The 20163-nt window shown below is 50.2% G+C and overlaps 1 protein-coding gene across 1 annotated transcript in view; it reads right to left on the reverse strand.

The window, feature by feature from the left end:
* Nucleotides 1-20163, reverse strand: part of ABCA4 (ATP binding cassette subfamily A member 4) — a 129402-nt gene that overhangs the window by 37006 nt on the left and 72233 nt on the right. Inside the window, exons 17-27 of the mRNA XM_036255448.1 lie at nucleotides 18677-18742; nucleotides 15871-15960; nucleotides 14135-14309; nucleotides 12265-12396; nucleotides 10939-11078; nucleotides 10365-10502; nucleotides 9241-9434; nucleotides 8102-8186; nucleotides 4036-4241; nucleotides 3633-3681; nucleotides 226-479 (exon numbers count right to left, since the gene is read on the reverse strand). Of these exons, the coding sequence (XP_036111341.1) occupies nucleotides 226-479; nucleotides 3633-3681; nucleotides 4036-4241; nucleotides 8102-8186; nucleotides 9241-9434; nucleotides 10365-10502; nucleotides 10939-11078; nucleotides 12265-12396; nucleotides 14135-14309; nucleotides 15871-15960; nucleotides 18677-18742 (1529 nt within the window). The remainder of the gene's footprint in view (nucleotides 1-225; nucleotides 480-3632; nucleotides 3682-4035; nucleotides 4242-8101; nucleotides 8187-9240; nucleotides 9435-10364; nucleotides 10503-10938; nucleotides 11079-12264; nucleotides 12397-14134; nucleotides 14310-15870; nucleotides 15961-18676; nucleotides 18743-20163) is intronic.

A 20163-nucleotide genomic window follows, 5' to 3' on the forward strand; every position in this document is an offset into this window, starting at 1 on the left:
GCTGAGCCAAACCGGCCAGGGCACTATTGTTCTATTTTTCCTGCTTAGTGGGGTCGAGTACGCACGGAAGTTTTGTGTTAACCGGGAATCAAAATAAAGGTTGGCAAGGAGGAGACAGCGCCAACAGAACTTAAAGAGGATGCTCTCTGCGGCGCGGGAACCAAGCGCACGGAAAGCCTGGCGGAGGACGGAGAGCCCGGGAGGGCAGCAGGCCCACAGCAATACCTGGGCCAGGAAGTCCTTGCGGCTGCGGAGGGCGTGGTGGAACCGCTTGACCAGCAGCGCCTGCACCTGCTGGGCCACCAGCCGCGCGCCCCGGTTCAGCTGGGGACCCCGCTCCCCGGAAGGCTGGCCCTGGGCGGGAGGGGCCGGCTCTGCAGAGCAGCTGTTGGAGCCCTGGGGAGTCTGCGTGACCTCCTTGCTAGAACCCAGACAGGGGTGTCGCAGGTTGACGGTTTCTCTTTTCTGCTGAGTGCTGCCTGAGGATGAATTAATAATTTAGAAAAAACACCCACAAGGTCTGGATCTCATATGCTGTTTTTTCTTACTGCATTAGATTTCCCTTCATTTAAATCAGCAACAAAATATCCGGTCAGGTAGGTTAATAAACTTGTAACAGTTCTATTGTTTAGTATAAATCATCTACAGACAGCATAACCTGAAACCACTCAAATATTCTCCAAAGTAGTTAAAAGGAACAATAGTTCTAAATGCACCGAGAGGTCAAAAACCTGTAACTAAGCAGCAGACAATATGTATAATAAGACCTTTGCATGTAAGAGAGCACATGCGTATCATACACAAAGAAATGTGGTAGTTTCTCTACATACGCACATACGTAACTGCCAAGCTTTGAAAGGTTGCCCATTGACCGTTGACAGAGGTCACCACTGTGGGGCAGGGCTGGATAAGGGGTGGGGGATGAAGTGGGAAGGGTGATTTCATCCTTTTTTGTATTATTTGAAAAATTTTAAACAAAAAATATGTTCACGTATAACCTGTGCATTAAAAAAAAAAAGTAAAAGGCAGAGTCGACTTTGTTCTTCCTAAATTCTTAGAGGCCACGGGGAAGTGATGCAAAGACTAATAAAGTACAAGTTAGGAGACCTGGGTTTGAATTCTGACTCTTGCCAGATAAATTTTACCATGTGACTCAAACTGCCTGAATCCAGGTTTTCTCTTGTGTAAAATGAAAACGAGAACCTTTCGCGAGGTTGTTGTAAAGAGCAAACGAGCTAACACAGGTGAACATGCTTTATAAACCACTGCAGGCTGTCAGTTACAGTGAAGCTATAGTTTATCATCCCTGTTTATTGTGCTTTGGCAGAACATGCTGTTGGACATGAAGGGAGAGCCTGGAGGACCTCTGGTTGGTCCCCAGCTGCTTTTTACCCCTCTTGCCGTACCCCAGCCTGGGGCAGCTGCAAAGGGAGTTGGGTCAGCTCAGCCATGCCTTCAGCTAGCATTTTCAGGCACCTGCAATGCAACAGGCCTGGCTACTAAAAAGGGAAGAACTTCTCCATGCTCTTTGAATACGGGGTGCCAGAGTCCTAGTTCTCCAGTCTCTTTTCTCTTGACTGAGGCTCAGATTGGATGCCTGCTGTCTCTCTTCATGTCTATCCCTGATGCCCCTTCCAGCCTGGAGCCCCCTGTCCCAGCCAGAGCAAGGTTCATAATTAGAATCCCAGCTTGTCTCTGGCTCTGCTGCCCTCTAGTGGTCACTGGCTGTGAGCCACACCCCTCAGAAATGGCACGGACCCTCTTGGTACCATGAAACGTGAGTCCAATGGACAGCTACTGGTTCCTTCAGACTTTTTAGACTAGATCTGAAAATGTTCTCTAAAACTGAGCAAACTTAAATGCACTTAGCCCTTTGAAAAAAGGGAGGCAGTGAGAGTTTGGCATTGAGGATCCTCGATTTGAAAGCTAAAACCAGAAAACAAGACTCAGAAACCTGTGTGACTTTGGGCAAGTCATCTGACCCGGGTGAGCTCATTCCTGGGGAAGGGCTAATCCCTGCCTACCCATCTCTGGAGGTTACAGTGCCAGTCAAATGAAACAATGGATGTTAAATGCTTTCTGAGGGCTCACAAGTTTGAGGTCAGAGATGAGGTAATTTGCAAATGTTGAGATTAGAGAGTCTAAATCTTAATCATAAACTGCATACTGTGTTAAGACTTGGCATGTATTAACTCATTCGATTCTCTCAACAACACTGAAAGATTGATTCTGTTGTTATTCCCATTCTGTGGATGAGGAAACGGAGGTACATAGAGGCTAAGTATTTACCCAAAGCCACTCAGTTAGCAAATTGTGAAGTCCAGGTTTGGTGTTCGGCCATCTCTGTCCTTGACCACCTCTTTGGAACGTTCCATGCTAATGCCCAGACTGAACAGTCCTCTGATGTGTCATTTGTTCTCTCGGGAGGGCCTAATTACTACAAAGAATTATTCTCTGCAGATAAAAGACCTCGGCTCTGGAATCCAGCATAGCTTCTGCTATAAATGAGCATATTTTCATTCTGGTCTTGGTTCATGTAGGACTTTGACTGAGCTGAGAGGATTTAATTGCTGTATGTCTGCACAGCTGGAAAGAAAGCCTGGGGCCCTGTGGCGAGCTGCTTCTGACCCCTCCGGAGGCCTGCCCTTCGTTCCTCAGTCTGCCAGGGTGTCCACTGCTTCTGGCCACCACACGACCTACCTGGGTCAGGGAGCATGTATGTGCTGGAAAACTTGACCACTGGAAGTTCTGGGCACAGCTGATAAATAAACTTCTGGGATCACTCACGAAGCAAGACGAAAACCACATTATCTTAAGAGCTGGCACCAGAAACCCTCAGGGAGGAAGCAGTTTTTGCACAGGAAAACACTGTGTCACGCCACACTGCACAGAGGAGGTAACCAGTGGCAGGAGCCCAAGGAGAATTGCCACACGGCTTTGTGGGAGAGAGGAGCCAGGGAGGGTTATCAGTGTGGGCGGGTGCCTACTGTTCTTTGTTCTATTAAAAGTAGCCTGTGTTGTGGCAGGTAACCCCTCCTGCACGTCCGCCTCCCCACCCCCACCCTCCACAGTAAAGTCTACTGCACTCATGATGCACCCGCCGTGTGGCTTAGGGGTTTTGTAGAAATCGTGGAAGGGGCCAGATGGTACCGAGGTTCACATATATAGAAGAGAGACCCCAGAATCCATAGGAATTATGATCCCTGCAGTTTCACATTTTTACAGGGTGCTAAATGAGAGTTCAGAATAATTTTATCTTGGTCTCAAAGGGGCATCTGGGTTGTATCTACTGTCGCTGTCATCTCTAAGGACCCTGCAGACTGTCGCCCTGCAGACAGCTGATCGAGGCCTGGTGGAGATAAGAGGAGGTGAGGGAGGCGACCTGGCAGGGGGCCGAGAAGCTCAGGTGCAGGGAGGCTATCAGCCTGATTCGTCCAGTGTCGCACCCAGACCTAACTCCAGTTGTCCTTCAGTGGCACCAAGAATGCCAAATGCCTGTTATTCGGACGTCAGATAAATACTATGAAGGAGTGTTTGCCTGCTTTAGTGTTTCATGAGTTTTTCCTTAGATTTTCAAGATAGAGCTTAGGGGAGGGCGGCGGAAGGGAAAACGCGAAACTCCAGCACCATACCAGCGAAAAGAGGTCCTGAATCAGAGTCTTCTGTGACCTTCAGAAATATCTGTCAGGGGGCGGAAAAAAGAGAATTTGGTTTAGATATTCCCAGGCTCAGAAAAATCTAGGCCAGGCTTGATTCTGTTGAGGATTGCTTCATAATGGGAAGAAAATACATTATGACTCTTCATCTAAGAACACAGTCTTCCGTAAACACAACGGTCCATGCACGCAGCCACCACAGCTACACGAAACCTGTGTGCGCAGGGACAAAGGCAGGAGGGCGCAAGCCGAGACAGGAAGACAGGTGCTGTGCTTGGCTGGGGACCTCGGCCTTTCTGCCTTCACAAATCTCCCCTCCAGCCTGCAACTCTCGCGAGACTTCGGTCGCCGGCAAGGCCAGCTGTGCTCTCCGCCTCACCTCCTCTAGGGGAGTGTCGGAGATTCCAAAACTGCTGAGGCCCAGGTCCGCCAGGGTCTCCTCCAGCTCTCGGAAAAGGCTGGCGTACGCCCTCTGCTTGAAGTTCTTATTCGGAAGAAGGAAGATCAGTTCCTGACCGATGCATTCCACCAGCTTGGCCTCGGGAACGTGGTGGCGAACCACAGCCGTCAGCTCAGTCACGTCCCCTCGGACAAGAAAGAAGACGGAGGTCAGCTGCTTCCCAGGCCCTGGGAGACTGCGAGCTTGCCCAGGTCCCTGCACCCTTCCCATTGGAGGAAGGGGTGTCTCGTCCCCAGGAGTGACTCTCTTAGAGGAGTTAACACTCTTTTTTTTTTTTAAATCCTCACCCGAGTCCAGCCAGTGTGGCTCAGTGGTTGAGCACCAACCCATGCACCAAGAGGTTACTGGTTCAATTCCTGGTCAGGACATATCCCCAGATTGTGGGCCCATCCCCCATGGGGAGCATGCAGAAGGCGTCCAATCAGTGTTCTCTCTCATCGATGTTTCTATCTCTCTCTCCCTTTCCCTTCCTCTCTCTCTATAATCAATAAAGAAAAAAAATTTTAATCCTCACTTGAGGATATGTTTCCATTTATTTTCAGATAGAGTGGGAGGGAGAGAGAGAAACATCAATGTGGGAGAGACACATTGACTGGCTGCCTCCTACGTGACCCCAACCAGGGCCAGGGACCGAACCACAACCAAAGTATGTGCCCTTGACTATAATCAAACCCATGATTCTTTGGTCCATGGGCCAAGGCTCTAACCCTGAGCCAAACCAGCCAGGGTGAGGAGCAGCCCTCTTTGATGCCCATTGTTCGCTTAGCTGGCCCCGAGGTGGGCACTGAGAGGAAGAGGGAGGGGAAAGGTGCCCGGGCCAATGTTCGCCTTTGTTCAATAGAATGTTCTGTCCCTTTCAAGTTCCGTAACACTGGACAGGTCAAATCCCAGTCTCTTCGCGTGTGAAAGGGGAAAATAATGGTGTCGACTTCACTGTAGTCTGTGAGGGCTGGATGAGTTCACCGATATACATAAGAAACGCGGGAGGAAGTGCTTGGTGAGCAGGTGAGTGAGGGTTGCTGTTGTATCAAGAACATCATCTCAAGTCAGAAAGCACTTGTCATTATTGTTGCTCATCCTTACTCACCACACACCTGAGGGTTCGAGTCAAAGTTGCTTTTATGTTCCTAGTCTGGCCCCAGCTATAGGGCCCAAAATGCGTACCTAGACCTGGTCACTAGGCTGGGTGAGAAGTCCGCTTCACGCCCATGATGGCCTAACTTTCCCGAGGACTGTGCCAGTTCCCTTGGGGTGGCACCTGCCTCCTCAAACAAAACAGAACTCAACTCCCAGCTCACAGCAGATGCAGGAGGGGCTGCGGAGCTGTGGAGGTGGACCAGAGAGATGGAGCGTGGGGTGCACGGAGAAGGGTCCGGTATCAGGTACTGACCTGATATCCTCATACAATCGGAATTGAATTTTATGTATGAGCATGTGTTACTTTAAAATTAAAGATCTAATTTTAAAAAGTGTAAAGCATTTATTTGAAGAAGCCGACCCCCAGCCCATTACCTTGAGAGGCAGGTCAAAGGTAAAGGGACTGGGGGAACTCAGAACCCAGCTCGTGGGTGCATTTCCGCATGCAGCCCTCTCAGGGCAGGGGACCCAGTGGGTTCTTTTCTTTCTTTGTTTCAGAAATGACCCATATTGAGGGATTTCATGGCTTTCGACCCAAATCCTTCACCTAGCTGGACTGAAAAGCTTGTTCTGTGTCAAATCTGCAAGTTGGACTCAACTGTGTTTAGTTCCGGGATGATTTCACACTGAGGCTGGAGGGCTCCTTGCAGAGGAAGCTACTCTGCCCCAACAGCTCTCTAGGGGTCACGCTCATTGTTCTCTTAGGAAGGAAATCCAACCTGAAGCTGCTGGATTCCCAGGAATTGTGTCTTCAATGTGTGTCAGCCTTTCCAGGAGTGGTCCTTCAGGGCGTCAGGGAGGTGTGTGGTTCATGGGTGTGTATGCGTGAGTGTGTAGTGCCTGTGTGTGTACGAGTGAGTATGTGGTGCCTGGGTGTGTACAAGTGAGTGTGCAGTGCCTGGGTGTGTACGAGTTTGTGGTGCCTGGAGGTGTACAAGTGAGTGTGCATGCATGGGTGTGTATGAGTGAGTGTGCGGTGCCTGGTTGTGTACAAGTAAATGTGCAGTGCATGGGTGTATACATGTGCGGTGCATGGGTGTGTACAAGTGAGTGTGCGGTGCATGGGTGTATATGAGTGAGTGTGCATTCATGGATGTGTACAAGTGAATGTGCAGTGCATGGGTGTGTATGAGTGAGTGTGCAGTGCATGGGTGTGTACGAGTGAGTGTGCAGTGCCTGGGTGTGTATGAGTGAGTGTGCATGCATGGGTGTGTACAAGTGAGTGTGCATGCATGGGTGTGTATGAGTGAGTGTGCATGCATGGGTGTGTATGCGTGAGTGTGCATGCATGGGTGTGTATGAGTGAGTGTGCATGCATGGGTGTGTATGAGTGAGTGTGCAGTGCCTGGGTGTGTATGCGTGAGTGTGCATGCATGGGTGTGTATGAGTGAGTGTGCATGCATGGGTGTGTATGAGTGAGTGTGCGGTGCCTGGGTGTGTATGAGTGAGTATGCATGCATGGGTGTGTATGCGTGAGTGTGCATGCATGGGTGTGTATGAGTGAGTGTGCGGTGCATGGGTGTGTATGAGGGAAAAGCCTTCCAAGGAATGGACTGGGGATTAGAATGACTTCTGCTCTGATTTGGGGCATAACTGCTTACTGTGCTTCTTAACCATGCACAACATCCCTATTCTATGAAAAGAAAACAAATCTCTATTTAGAAATCAAGGAATATTTTTAAAAAATCACCCAGGCAGCAGGGTCTCTCCAACTTGATGTTGGTGCACCACAGTAACTAGTATTCATTTCTTAAAAGTATCAATTTCTTGACCGAGATTCCCCCGGGAGGGAACCTCAGGAAGCAGAGGAACTCACAGCAAAGCCAGCTAAGAGACAGACAGACAGACAGACGTCATCCTAAAAGGCCGTGTCGTGTTCACCACGGATTCTGTCAGTGCAAAGAGAGGGCGAGGGAGTGAATACTATGGGCCTCGGGGCATTCCCCTCAAATGTAAGCACAGTACAAAAGTACTGCCCAGCTGTCTTGTTTCTCCAGATGCGAATTTGTAAATTCCTCAGATTTAGGGGAAAAATTGTGCTAAGTAGGAAAGTGTGTTTTTTCGTTGATAAGCAGACACTTCCCCCCTTCATTAACCTGGGTCAGTCTATAGGTTTAGTTTTGCTCCTATTTAGGGATGGCGGGTATGTGAGATTCCATTTGCAAAGATACCCTGGGGAGGGATGGGAGGTGGGCATTATGGAGATATGGGAAGAGTTGCTGGCACACACTCTGGGTTGCTAAGATCAGATCCTGAAGGATGAATACTTCTACAGTGACCACCTCTTTTCTGCATCACCCTCAAGGCAGGGGCACCTCTTATGAGGTTCAATGCACCCTAATCCAAGGGACAGTTGCTGGAAAATTGGTAAATCGAGGGGAGAGTTAGGAGTGTAACAAGGATGTGTAAGTCCACAGATATGGCTTCTACGCAGTGCAAGCTGACTCTGGAAAAGGTCATTCTAAGAGCTGTGTGTCACTGTGGTTCCACCAGGGACTCCACCTAGCACCTTTAGAAGCCCTTCCCCCGGGGCGCTCAGGCATGGGGCCTGGAGCCAGGGCAGGAGGACCCCAGGAATGGAGGCTCAGTTATGGGCAGGGGCACGGAGTGAACAAAGACAGATTCCTCATTAAAGGGAGACAGATGGCCCTTCGGCTCACGACTTCTAAAATCCTTTTGGGGATGGAGGAGGAGCTCAAAGAAAAAGATAAGCAACTGCATGCCATGGACTTGAGAAGCACCCCGTATTCTCTTCACTCGCATTAAAATGCAGGAGACACACCCAACAACACCGAGAGATGATCGCTCGCCAGACAAGAACCAAGATATGGCCTGCCCCAGTCCTTACCATCCAAGACTTGTTCTGGAGTTATCTCATCTACATGGGCTGGACACCTCACGGAGAAACCCTGAGACGCACAGCTGCAGGTCCCCTACAACAGAGGGACACCGGTCACTCCAGGGACAGCTTCTCCCTGATGTTGGTGGTCATCACCACCACACCTCATTTGCTTCTCACCGTTGAGTGTGGTCAACACATTTCTCTTCACGAGTTTAATCGGTTACTTCATCTGAGCATTTTGAAGGTGTGGCCATTTGATTTTATCCTGTGACTCAGGCACAGAGAGCAGCAGAACCTCAAAGGATCCCGAGGCTTGTCATTACGAATGCGGCTGCTGTGGTCTCACTGTGCAAGACTTTCTGCTCCTCCCTCCCAGGGGTGCTGGGCTGTGGGAATACACCCAGGAGAGCAAAACCCAGGAGCAGCCAGACGCTTAAATGACAGGGGCCAGAGGCATAAATAATGCTATAATATGACAAGCATGACAACCTGAATGTTGTTCATTTATCTTCACCATATCTCAAGGAAGCAGAATCAGACGTCATGAGTTTCCTTTTCTGTATGCAAACAACAACAACAAAAACCCCCAAAACACCAACGGTGACAAGGAATGAAGTCCTTTGCGTGCGATGACACAATGTATCCACCCTGCGGCCCAAACTTGAACCTGGGTCTCCTGACATGCTCAGGGGGTCTCTGCTGGGTGGTATGTTTTGACTTCATTATTTTTAGGCTAAGTTCTCAAGGAGCCTTTTCTTAGCTTTCATTTAGCAGTGGAATTAGGGTTTAATTAGGGAATATAAATGTTGGAATAAAAAAAAAGGGGGGGAACTCTGACAGCTGCGCTCCTTAAAACAGTGTAACCTTGCAAAATGAGACGTAACTCGTATTTGCACCACACAGTATGTGGTGTTTAGGGTTCTGGAGTGTAAGAATCTCGGGTCATTTAAAACTAGTTATTTCGTTTGGGGTTAAGCGTCCCTGCAGGAGGGTTCAGAATGTCAGTTCATCAAAATCTATAAATGGCCTCTGAAACAAGAGGCGACGCTGACGGCCGGAGCCTGGGTTGGGGAGAAACATCCAGAAAGGCAGCACCGCGCTGTGTATTCCCGTTCGCCCAGACGTCTCTTTGGGCAGATACGTACCTCGCGGCCCGTTCCCTGGCCCTGGATGCTTTTCATCTTGCGCACCAAGGTCAAGTAGAAGCCCGTGCCAAAGCAGTTCTTCAGGAAGAGTGGGGTGCCCGAGCAGTAGAGCCTCCCCTGGGAAATGATGGCGATGCGGTCCCCAAGGAGGTCGGCCTCGTCCATGTGGTGAGTGGACATGATGATGGTTCTGCCTGCAGGGGCGGGGGGATCACCAGAAGGGCTGGAGCCAGGCTGACGGAAGAGGGTGGACCGCAACCTCCCATTCCGAGGGCTTAAAACTGGGAGTTAATACATATAAACAAGTATCTGTAGCAAAGTCCAGAGCACTAGAATATAACGACAATAGCTAACAATGTATAGCATCCTGCATGTTGCAAAACACTGCTCATCGGGCACAGGACCTGATTCAAACGAATCATCACGTATGGGACGTATGTATTACTGTCAGTCAGTGTCCACTGAGTTCTAGATGTATAGTCTCTGGATCACTAAGCGCTGCATTTATAATCTGTGCAAAACACACAAGTGCGCACGTTCTCTCTCTCTCTTTTATGCTAGTTGGAAATGTCATTTTAAAAAAACCAGTAATCAGGATTCCAGGGTGACAAGTCGACCACAGGATGGAACCACGTCAGCACTTCTGTGGGTGCTCAGCTTGGCTGGGATCTGCACCTCCGGCTGGGAGGGGCTCTGACGGAGAAGGGAGACCCCGGTTCACAGGCTCCACCGCAGCCGCTTCTGCAGCTCTGGATGCGGGCACGTCACCCTCACCCTGGTCCTCATGCGATGGCTATGGAGCTTCTTGGGGTGTTTGCAGGTGACTTGGGTCCCCTTAGTCAAAGGGGAATTTCTGCCTAGAGCTGCACCCATTGTTTGAGACAGAAGGATTGAGAGAATGTTCTAGAATAGTTTGGAAAGTAGGCTGCTTATATTCGTGTAAAACTCTCAGGAGGCTCCACTGGAACTTGGATTCTTCCAAGTCACCGACGAGGCCCCCACGTGCGTGGGATTCTGGCTGTTCCTTGCACTCGGTTGCCAGAGGCCAGGTGTGAGAGAGCAGGCCCCAGAGCCGAACCCCGGGCGAGAGCTCGGGGCACGGGGCACGGGGCCGCGGCCGTTACCTGAGCGATACTTCAGGAGCAGGTCCCAGATGGAGCGTCGTGAGTAGGGGTCCACCCCAGAGGTGGGCTCATCCAGGACGACCACCTTGGCATCTCCCACAAAGGCAATGGCAACAGACAGCTTCCTCTGCATGCCACCTACAGGTACAGGTGGGCTGGGTGTCACGGGGACTGTGGGGGACAGAATGCAATGGCCCTGGGGCTGGTGGTACAAGGCGGGGCGGGGCGGGGGGGACTTAGCTCCGGCAGTGGTCTGAGGCTGCCTCCTCGGACGCTCACGCAGCATTCAAGCCCCAGTGGTGTGAAGGCCTTTTTCAGTACAGAAAGGCATTCTCTGCTCCTTGGGACTAGCCCGTTTGAAGGCCGTTCTCACATTTTAGTTCAAACACATGAACGTCGGAACAAACGCAGCCCAGGCCGCTATGTTCCGTGTGGGAAACAGTCCAGAGGGGCTGCTCTTAGATGCTCAGAATAACTTTATGGACGTGTCCCAGCCCTTAGGACGCCTTCCGTTAGAAGCCTAAACACTGGGAAACCACGGTATGGGCGCCCTGTCTTCTCCAGCACCGAGCACCTGATAGGTCCTGAGCTTCTTCGTTCCTCTTGTGATGGAGGCCCGTGTCCTCCAACATGGCCTCGGCCTCCAGCTGGGCCTCGTCCCAGGACTTCCCTTTCAGCTGGGCATAGAGCAGGATGTGCTCCGCCACCGTGAGGCTGCGGGACCGTGACAAAGGCAGCGGCTCAGCAGGTGCACTTCTAGCTACTTAACTCACAGAACTAGCTAAGGAGGGGCACAGGGGTTTAGCCGCCAGAATCTGTCATGGTGTCGTTTTTGATACAAAAACTAAACAAAAGATGGGACCTGCTAAAATAGCTCAAGTGAGGGGGCGGTTTAAATATCACATTTATACAACGGCATAGTACGTAAACATTAAAAAGTATTTTTAGAAGAATTCATAATGATGTTGAAAGATAGATGTTCATGATATCTTAGATTAAGAGAAAGTAATCACATTTTTTAAATGGCAGTTTACAAAACTGTACGCAGAATTTTACTCTCCTTTATAATTTGAAAGTGTATGTGTATATCTCTACATGCATAGGACAAAGTTCTGAAAACTTATATACCACGATGTCATCAATGGTTATCTCTGGGTGGTGACATCATAGGTGGCTTTTTTTTTTTTTTTAATTCTCACCTGGGGATATATTTTACATTGTTTTTTTAAGATAGAGTGGGAGGGAGGAAGAGAAAGAGAAAGAAATATTGATGTGAGAGAGACACATTGATTGGTTGCGTCCACATGACCCTGACAGGGACAGGAGATTGAACCTGCAACTGAGGTACGTGTCCATGACCTGCCATCGAACCCGTGACTCCTCAGTCTGCAGGTCGATGCTCTAACCCCTGAACCAAACCTGCCAGGGCTCACAGGTTACTTTTATTTTTTCTTTTAACCTATATTTCCTTCCTTCCTTTCTTCAATGACTACATGTAACTCTTTAGATAAGAAATAAAAGTTTGGGGATACAAGCAACTGAAAGCCTCTTGAAAAATCATTTCTTAGTGCCTGGTTTAAGAGGGGAGGCAGAACACTGGTCTCCTCCCTTGCTAGAGGGAGTATTTCAGAGCTGAGCAAGGGGCCCGGGACTAGCCACCTTTCAGAGAGAAGGACGTCACTCTTATGAGGGAGGAGACTCAGGTCCAAGTGCCACAGGTACACCTAAGGGACACCTGTCTGTGAACAGGACAAAGGACCTTGAACATGGGAAAATCAAACAAGGGTACTGCCTCCTGCCTCCAGGGCTGGCATCCCTGAGCTGGGCTCTGGAGAATACGTGTGTTGGAGGCCAAGTAAGAATAAGACGTGGGGAGGATTTCAATTCCTGTGCTACTTACTGGTGGAACAGGACATTATGCTGGGGACACATGCCAAGGCTTTGCCGGACTTCACTCAGGCTGGTTTCAATGTCCTTTCCCCCAATGAGCACGGTCCCTGATGTTGGTGGCAACAGACCCGTCAGGATAGACCTGCCAAACACAGAAGTCAGGGGCAGTAAGCATGGCCTTCAGGAGTGCCTTGGGGCGGATGGCAGCCCCCACCCTGGGGACGGTCAGGGCTCTCACAGTGATTGCTGTCCATGGCTCTCAGCTGAACCCCAACCACCCTTAGCTGTGGAGACCAACAGTTTCCCACACAGAGCTTAGCGCCATGTCCATCCAGGCCCGAGTGCGATGACCACATCTGTCTTCTTCTGCTTCTACTTGTTTCCTAGTGCTCCCGGGCAGGCAGGCACCGCCGGCCTCCTGGAGCCCCAGCTGCAGAACATTTGCTTACACCCAGCATTCCTTCCCCAGCTCAGCCATCCCACTCCTGGTGCTCTGGGGCTCAATACACAGTGTTTGGTGCACGGGTCAACGCGTTGCCTGATGTCACCACTACAAAGCACAGAGGGAGGGTCTTCATGAGAAGCCCAGGCATTCAATACGTATTTGTTGATCAATGGATTGAAGCCAGGCCTAGGAATTCCCACCAACCATATCGTCTTTGGATCCAAAACAGAAAGAGCCCAACAGCAAGGTTAGCCCTTTTCTGGAAAATGAGAAATAACGACACCCATCTCATGAAGTGGTTGTGAGAATTAAATGAGTGAGTACCTAAAAAGATTCAGAACGGTGCCAACATAAAGTAACACTCAAAAATATTATTTTTATGAAACATTGTGTCTCAGGGCCCAGGGGAAGCAGCCTTCAGCCACCGATGAAGTAATGTTTGCCTGCGAGAAGCCCCAGGGCCCTGCATGCAGCGCTCTGACCTTATTAGTGAACAAGGAGAAAAGTCAGAGGGCTCTCACGCCGCCCCACCCAGCTCTGGCCCGAGTTCAGATACAATCTCAGGCTATCTGAATGTGTGCTCGGAAGCTGCAATCTCTGTTGATCAACCACTAGAGGGAAACAGAACCAAATATAATGGCACCAGCCCCACATTCCAGCCACACTGATCCGCCCTCGGAGAACATTCCAGCGCTGGGTGTACGCGGCTGTTCCTTCCTGGGGCTCTGAGAAGCCAAAGGCCGTGAAGACCACGTGTCCCCGGAGTTCCTGCCCCTGGAGAGGCCGCCTCTGCAGCAACTTGGGCAACCTTCGCTGCTTGTGTTCTTCCCAGCAGATGGCGCTCAGGTCCCTTGGAAAAGTGAGGGAAGCTCCCCGAGCCTTCTCTTCCCTGAACGTGGTCCCGACTGCACCCTTTTTACTCCCTCCAGAACTGGCACCACCCCTCCTGGGTAGGAAAAGGAAAGCCTTTGAAAATAAGTAGAACTCTACAGACTGAGAGCATGCTGGTGATGGCCATGACTGCATCACCCCCCCGGGGGTGGTAATGCTAGGGAGAGGGGCTGGGGGATGGGCTGCACCGTCAGAGACCAGAGATCATAGTGGGAGGCCCTGGGTCTTCCCCCTCTGCACCCTTACAACTTGGCGGCCTCGGGAAGTCACTTCAGCTCTCTGGATGCCCATTGCCTTGGCACACAAAGGGGCAATAGATGTACTCCACCTCCCTCTCCGACTTCTCGTGACGGTCCAGTGAAGCAATATATGTCGGTGGGCACTGAACACTGCAGTGTGCTTACACATTCCTGGGGCACACGTTCGGAGCCCATTTTTGTCACTAAAATTCAGGGGGGAAGAGTAGACTGAAGCTAAGAGGGAAAGAAAAGACCGGAAAACGACAGGACAAATGGCGACCCAGCGTCGGGGCCCTGAGACTCACAAGACGGTGGTTTTCCCTGCTCCGTTGTGACCAAGGAACGCGGTGATCTGGTTCTCATAGAAGGTAATGGTGAGACGGTCCACGGCTGGCCGGCCGCAGGGCGTAAACATCTTTACCAGGTTCTTCACACACACCCCAGGGACCAGGCCCGGAAGCTCACGCTCAAAGAAGGAGTCTTGGAGGGAAAACATGAACATGTAAATACGGTGTCTTAATGTACGCCTTCCCCAAATTCTTTCTTCAGACCATTGTCTTCTGCCTATAAATTCACCTGCCCCCGTGGCTTTGGCTGTGACCTTTGTAAGGATGACTAGAGAATAAGAATGGTAATAGTGGTATCTAGTATTTGTTGAACAGTTACTGTGTGCCAGGCATTGTTTCTAGTGCCGTGTAGAGAACAGCTCATTTCAGCCTGTTAGCAGCCCTATGGGGCACATATTATTATGCCCATTTCTATAGATGAGGAAACTAAAGACTCAGAGACGTGGAGTGTCCAGTCCAGGTGAGCTGGGATTGAAACCTGGAGTGGACTCACCGTCTACACGGAGAGTCAGTCCCAGGCCCTCGTTCCCAGCAGCCTGTGGGCATTTCTGTTAGCGGCTCAGGCTCTTCATCTTCTTCCCAAAACAGCACTGTCCTCAGGCGATCCGGTGTCCATGCCTGGAGCCGCCACTCTCCTGGTCGCCTTGGCTCAAATCTCCGAGGCAACTGTGACAGCCCTAGAGTTTCTCCAACCGAGGGAGTTGTCCTCATTACTGTCCCTCAAACGCCACCCCTCCCTTTTCTCCCCCCACATCCCCTCCGCTGCAGGCCCTCGTTGCCATGGCGACCACCTCTCCCGGGCCTCGAACCTCTCCTGCTTTAGTTCACCCTATCCAGCGCTACTTCATTTATCGTCTTAACATTGTCATTCTGGGCCTCTGCTCCCCTGCAGGAAGCACCCCGACACTTCTTTTCTCCGTGCCTCCTGGCCTCGCCTGTGACTGAGACCGGACCAGTCTCCAGCACCTCGAATTCGGCCTTGGAATTGCACCCTGAGAGGAGGGCCTGCAAACCAGCTCTCGGAGCAGCCGCGGCCGCTGCCCTCAGCCCTCAGCCCTCAGCCCTCAGCCCGCCCGCCCTCTCATGCAACGTGGGGCCAAGTGCAGAGGCCAGGCTGCCCCTCCAAACCCGGGGTGAGAACGGCAAGGGCATCCGGCCTCCGCAGAGAGACGTGGGCTCGGAGTGGAGCACCGGGAGAGTACAGACTGGCCCGGAGGGGAGGAGGGAGGCCACTGGCGGGGACGCACTGCCAGCCTCGCTCATCAGCTCGGATCATTAGGTAACCGCCGCGTCAGGAAAGGCTTTGGAGGGCTTGAATGAATGGGCCTCGCGATTTGTAAACCACGAGTGAAGTCAGCGCCACTACATTCCTCCTCCTGCGCCCATTTATTTTTGTCTTTCCTTATAGCTCATATCCGCCTTAAGTCCCAGTGACCCAAGTTATTGTTCTTGCTAAATCCTCGGAAGTCAGCACATTTGTGCAACTCACTTGGGGTTTGCCTAACAAGGGTACAAACGTCCAACATGCTTGGTATTTGCTTTCTTCAGGAAATGTGCGTTCATGTCTGGCTGGACCGTTCATTCCAGTGTGCAGCTGAACCCAGTCTCCGGGGCTCCATCTCTCCCCGGTTCTGAGGTGGTCTGCTCGGCCCTTTTCCTGGCCCCTGCTCTGCATTCTTTACTGAGGTTTTTACCATGTGTTCCTTCGGGGTGCTCCGGGTCCTCCATTTCCTCCGTGACGGGCTCCGTCTTCTCCAGGGCCCTTTCTTCTCTGGTTGAACACCCTGCACCAACAAGAAGCCACTGTTACTATCCTGGTGAGAGCTGCAAGTCAGCAAAGGCAGGAAAGGAGGGAAGGGGGTGGGCAGCTTCCTACCACAACTGGAAAAGTTCCCTCAAAGGCCAAGTCAGTGTTCCCAGGGACCAGCCCTGAACCCCCTGCCAACCTCTGACCTGCAGGTCTGTGAGGTTCTGCAAGTGGCCGGCGGCGCCCCCAGCGGCCACGCTGTGTGACCTTTGCCAAGTTCAGGGGGAGTTTTTGTTTTATCCTCACCCGAGGACATTTTTTTGCATTTATCTTCAGATAGAGCGGGAAGGAGAGAGGGAGGAAGAGAGAGAGAAGCATCGATGTGAGAGAGACACATCGACTGGCTGCCACCCACACGACCCAAACTGGGGCTGGGGACAAACTGCAACCAAAGTACGCGCCCTTAGTGGGAACTGAACCCAGGTCTCTCTGGTCCACAGGCCGACACTCTAACCGCTGAGCGAAACTGGCCAGGGCACGGGGAGTTTCTTTAACAGGAGTTTCAACTCATCCTCTTAACGTGCCAGGAGAGCCCCCAGTGTCAGACATCGTGGCTAAAAATATGCATTAACAAAAGCAAGACCGAATGTGAAGTGGGTTCATTTTCTTTAGCTCACCAGAAGTACTTTCACTCCAATCCCAAACATGTCCAAGTCATGGGGAAGCTTGAGTAAAAGTCTATTCAAGGTGATGTAAAGGGCGGCCAGCTTAATTTACAGATCGAGAAATGGTTTGCCAGAGAAATCTGCTCTTCTGGACATTAAATATTTTGGGATTAACCCTAGGGTGGAGCCTGGTGGAGGTAAGGCTTGCACAAATTATGATGTACGATTTACACACACATACACTCCACATGCATGTCACACACACATTCTCACACTCATATATACTCTCTCACACAACACCCTCCCCCCAACACACACATGCACACAGAGGCATTTTTTGTAACCTTGGCATTTGGTTTAAAAGGACGTCAGGACATCCTGGAAGGGGAAGAGAAGCAGGAGAGGGAGCCAGCCAGAGAGGACAGCAGGGACCGGAGAAAACCGCTGTCACCACGCCTGCAGGGCACCCACAGGGACAGGGTGAGACTTGGGCGCAGCAGCCACCAGGGCCTCCCCGGTGCACGCCGCCCTCTGTGGGTCGCAGGGTATGCGGTGGAGCGGCCGGCGATGGGCCTGGTGGCCGGGGACCCGCCACAGCCAGCGCTTCCCCTCTGCTTCCTGAACGATTTTCAGATCTATTGTCCACAGCTCCCTGGGTCGCGTTATTAGCTCTGATACTGTACTAACGTGTGACAAAATACCAGGAAGGAATATTCTTCCAAAGGGTTAGTCATTGGAATGAGTCCCTTGTCAGGAAGTGTGGGTCCCAGTTCCAGATTTGTCCCAAGTGACCAAAGGAGAAGCTCAGCTCTTTCCTGATTTTTAGAGAAATTTAGAGATCTGTTTCTGTCCAGCCTGTGAGGCAGGTGAAAAATATTTGGCTTCTGTTGTCAAAAATATGTGATTCATTTTGGAGGAGTATATTTGTCTTAAGATTTTATTTATTGATTGGGGGGGGGGGGCGGCAGAGTGTCTGCTGAGATTGTAGAGAGAGGGAAAAGCCTGATATTCATGGACATGAGAAACATTCCAGGAACACACTCCTGTGTTGGAAATTCCCTTTTATAACTTTATGGATTTATACAATGCCCATTTGTTACTTAGTGGACTATAACTTTATCATAGTAGAAATTTAGAAGTTTACAGGTAGACGAGACAGGCAAACCAACCTAATGGAAAAATACTGAGCTGTGGAGGTGCTGTTTGTTTGAATCATTAAAAAAGAAAGAAAAAGAAAACCCACCCAAGCCTTTAAAAGGCCCTGGGCTAATCCCCTAGAGAAAACAAACACCTATTTTAGTGCTTCAAGGATAAATCCTGGCTCAGGCCCAATAATACAAAGTTTAAGCAGGTAGATGAGGAACAAACAGATTGGAAAATATTTGCTTTGTTTCCAGAACCTCCCAGCGCCAGGGGAGGTCCCAGCTCAGGTCGGGAATTCTGGTGCCTTCTCATACCTCACAAAAGAATCTGTGGCTTCCCCCACTTCTAGAACTCTCCCTCGGGCCTCCTGCCCTGTTCAGTAGGAAAGGTAAGTTTTATCTAAGGTGCATTCTGGGTAAACGCCTTTAGCCGTCTTTCTCAACCACCGTGAAGAGTATTTGCCTTGAAGATCACAGCTCCGCCCCAGCCTCTGGTTGGGTCCTTACCTTAAAAGAATGAGTTAGTTCTTATTCCCAGAAGGTGAAGAGAAATAAAAGAGCAGAAGAGAAGGCAGGAGATGAATGCAAAGGTCCCTTCACGATTCTGTGGCTTCTCTTTGCTTTAAATTGAGAAGCTGCAAAAGTCATTTGTACCCTGAAGTGGTTTGGCCTTCTTTTACTAGGGCAATTTAATCCACTGGGCACAAACTGTACAGGACAAGGGTTTGTCAGTGCTCGGCCACTCACCCTGGCCCAGTGACCCACAAAAGGTGGGTTCCCAGAGGCTGTGTGGTGGCTGAACTCCCAGGAGGCAGCAGAGTAACCAGGAATCACATATTTGATATAAGAGCCCCCTCTGTAACCCACACATATCCCATGCATAGCCAAAGAAGTTAGTTTCAAACATTAAAGTTACTGATTTTTGTTTTCTTTTAAACAAACTCACCTTCACCACCAAGCCAATAGGACTCTTGTAGAAAGAAGTACCAAGGAAGTGGGGTTCCATAGTCCCCTAAAAATAAGCAAATAGAGAGAGCTTGTCATCCTGTCTTACCACAGTTCTAGAAGATCTAGAATTTATCTATATAAACCTCCAACTGTCACTATAGATATGTATAGTTCATAAGCCATTATGCAGTTATCCACAGAATACCACAAAGACTACTCCTGTGCGTCTTAATTCAAAAGGTCACTTTTTTGGGGTGGAACCTGTAACACTAAGACAGATTATCTTGGTCGACATTAGTTTTCTAAGAAAACATTTTATTACAGAATTTAATCTTGCCTTTGTCAATAATTATCAGGTAATAATAATGATGTCAATCACTGACATTTGTTAGATGCTCTTTCTGAGTCGGGTAATACTGTTAGCTTTTCCATATGTCAAATAATTTAATCCTCAAAACAACCCCAGGAGACAGGTGGTAGTGGTGTTCTCGTGGGTAAGGACACAAAGGCACACTGAATCTTCTGCCCATGGTCACAGCTAATTCAGTAGAGGTTCGGGAATTCTAACACTGGTGAACTGGTTCTAATACCACTGATTTACCACCACCCCTGGCCCCCACTCTTCTGGAAAAGATCCCAAATTTCTACAGCGAGCTTTGCTCCCTGTAAACTGTTGCTTGTGCGAGGATACAATCTTTGCTTATTTAATAGTTCTCCCGTGTTTGATGGCCACTGTTGGACCGCAAGCTTCATCAGGGCAGGACTGGGCCTGTCTCTTCCATCCTCTTCTCCCAGAACCTGGTGGCGAACCTAACGCGTCGGTGCTGCTCAGTAAATACTTTCTGAACAAATCAAAACTTGAGCTTGGTCCAAAGAAAGCTCTTGAATGATGGGAATTTCATTCTCAGTCCAACCGATTTCATGCATCTCCTTCTAAAGGCCCAGTGAGGTGGAAAACACTGCGGCTGAGCAGGGTCAAGTGCATGGCTCAAAGTCACTGTTACAGGCTGAAGAGTGTAGCCTCCCCACCAAAAATTAACATGTCGTGGTCTGTGGTAGAATACAAAACGTACCTGGTCTTCATTCCCAGTTCCGGGCACAGCTCCTAAAACCCCTGGACTTCCCTGAGCGACAGGAATGCATTTGTTATTCGTTACTAGCCCAGCTGTCAACCACACCTGGATTTATGATAATGAGGTGATTCTGTGGGGGCCCCTAAATAGCTTTATGATGGGATCTGGTCACCAGAAAAACCCAGTGTATAAAATGAGGATGGCAACTTTCAACCTCACCCCCCACCTCTGTAGAAGGGAGGGGGACTGGAGATGGCCTTATAAAAACTCGAACAGTGAAATTCAGGGAGTTTCCCGGTTGGTGGGCACACCAAGGTGCTTGGAGGGCGATGCCCCTGGAGAGAGCAGGGCTGTTCCCTGCATCCCTCCTGCTGAACCCTGTCCTGGTCCTCTCTTCCATTTGTCTGTCCCT

The sequence above is a fragment of the Molossus molossus genome, unplaced genomic scaffold, assembly GCF_014108415.1.
Source record: "Molossus molossus isolate mMolMol1 unplaced genomic scaffold, mMolMol1.p scaffold_m16_p_12, whole genome shotgun sequence".
NCBI classification, from domain to species: domain Eukaryota; kingdom Metazoa; phylum Chordata; class Mammalia; order Chiroptera; family Molossidae; genus Molossus; species Molossus molossus.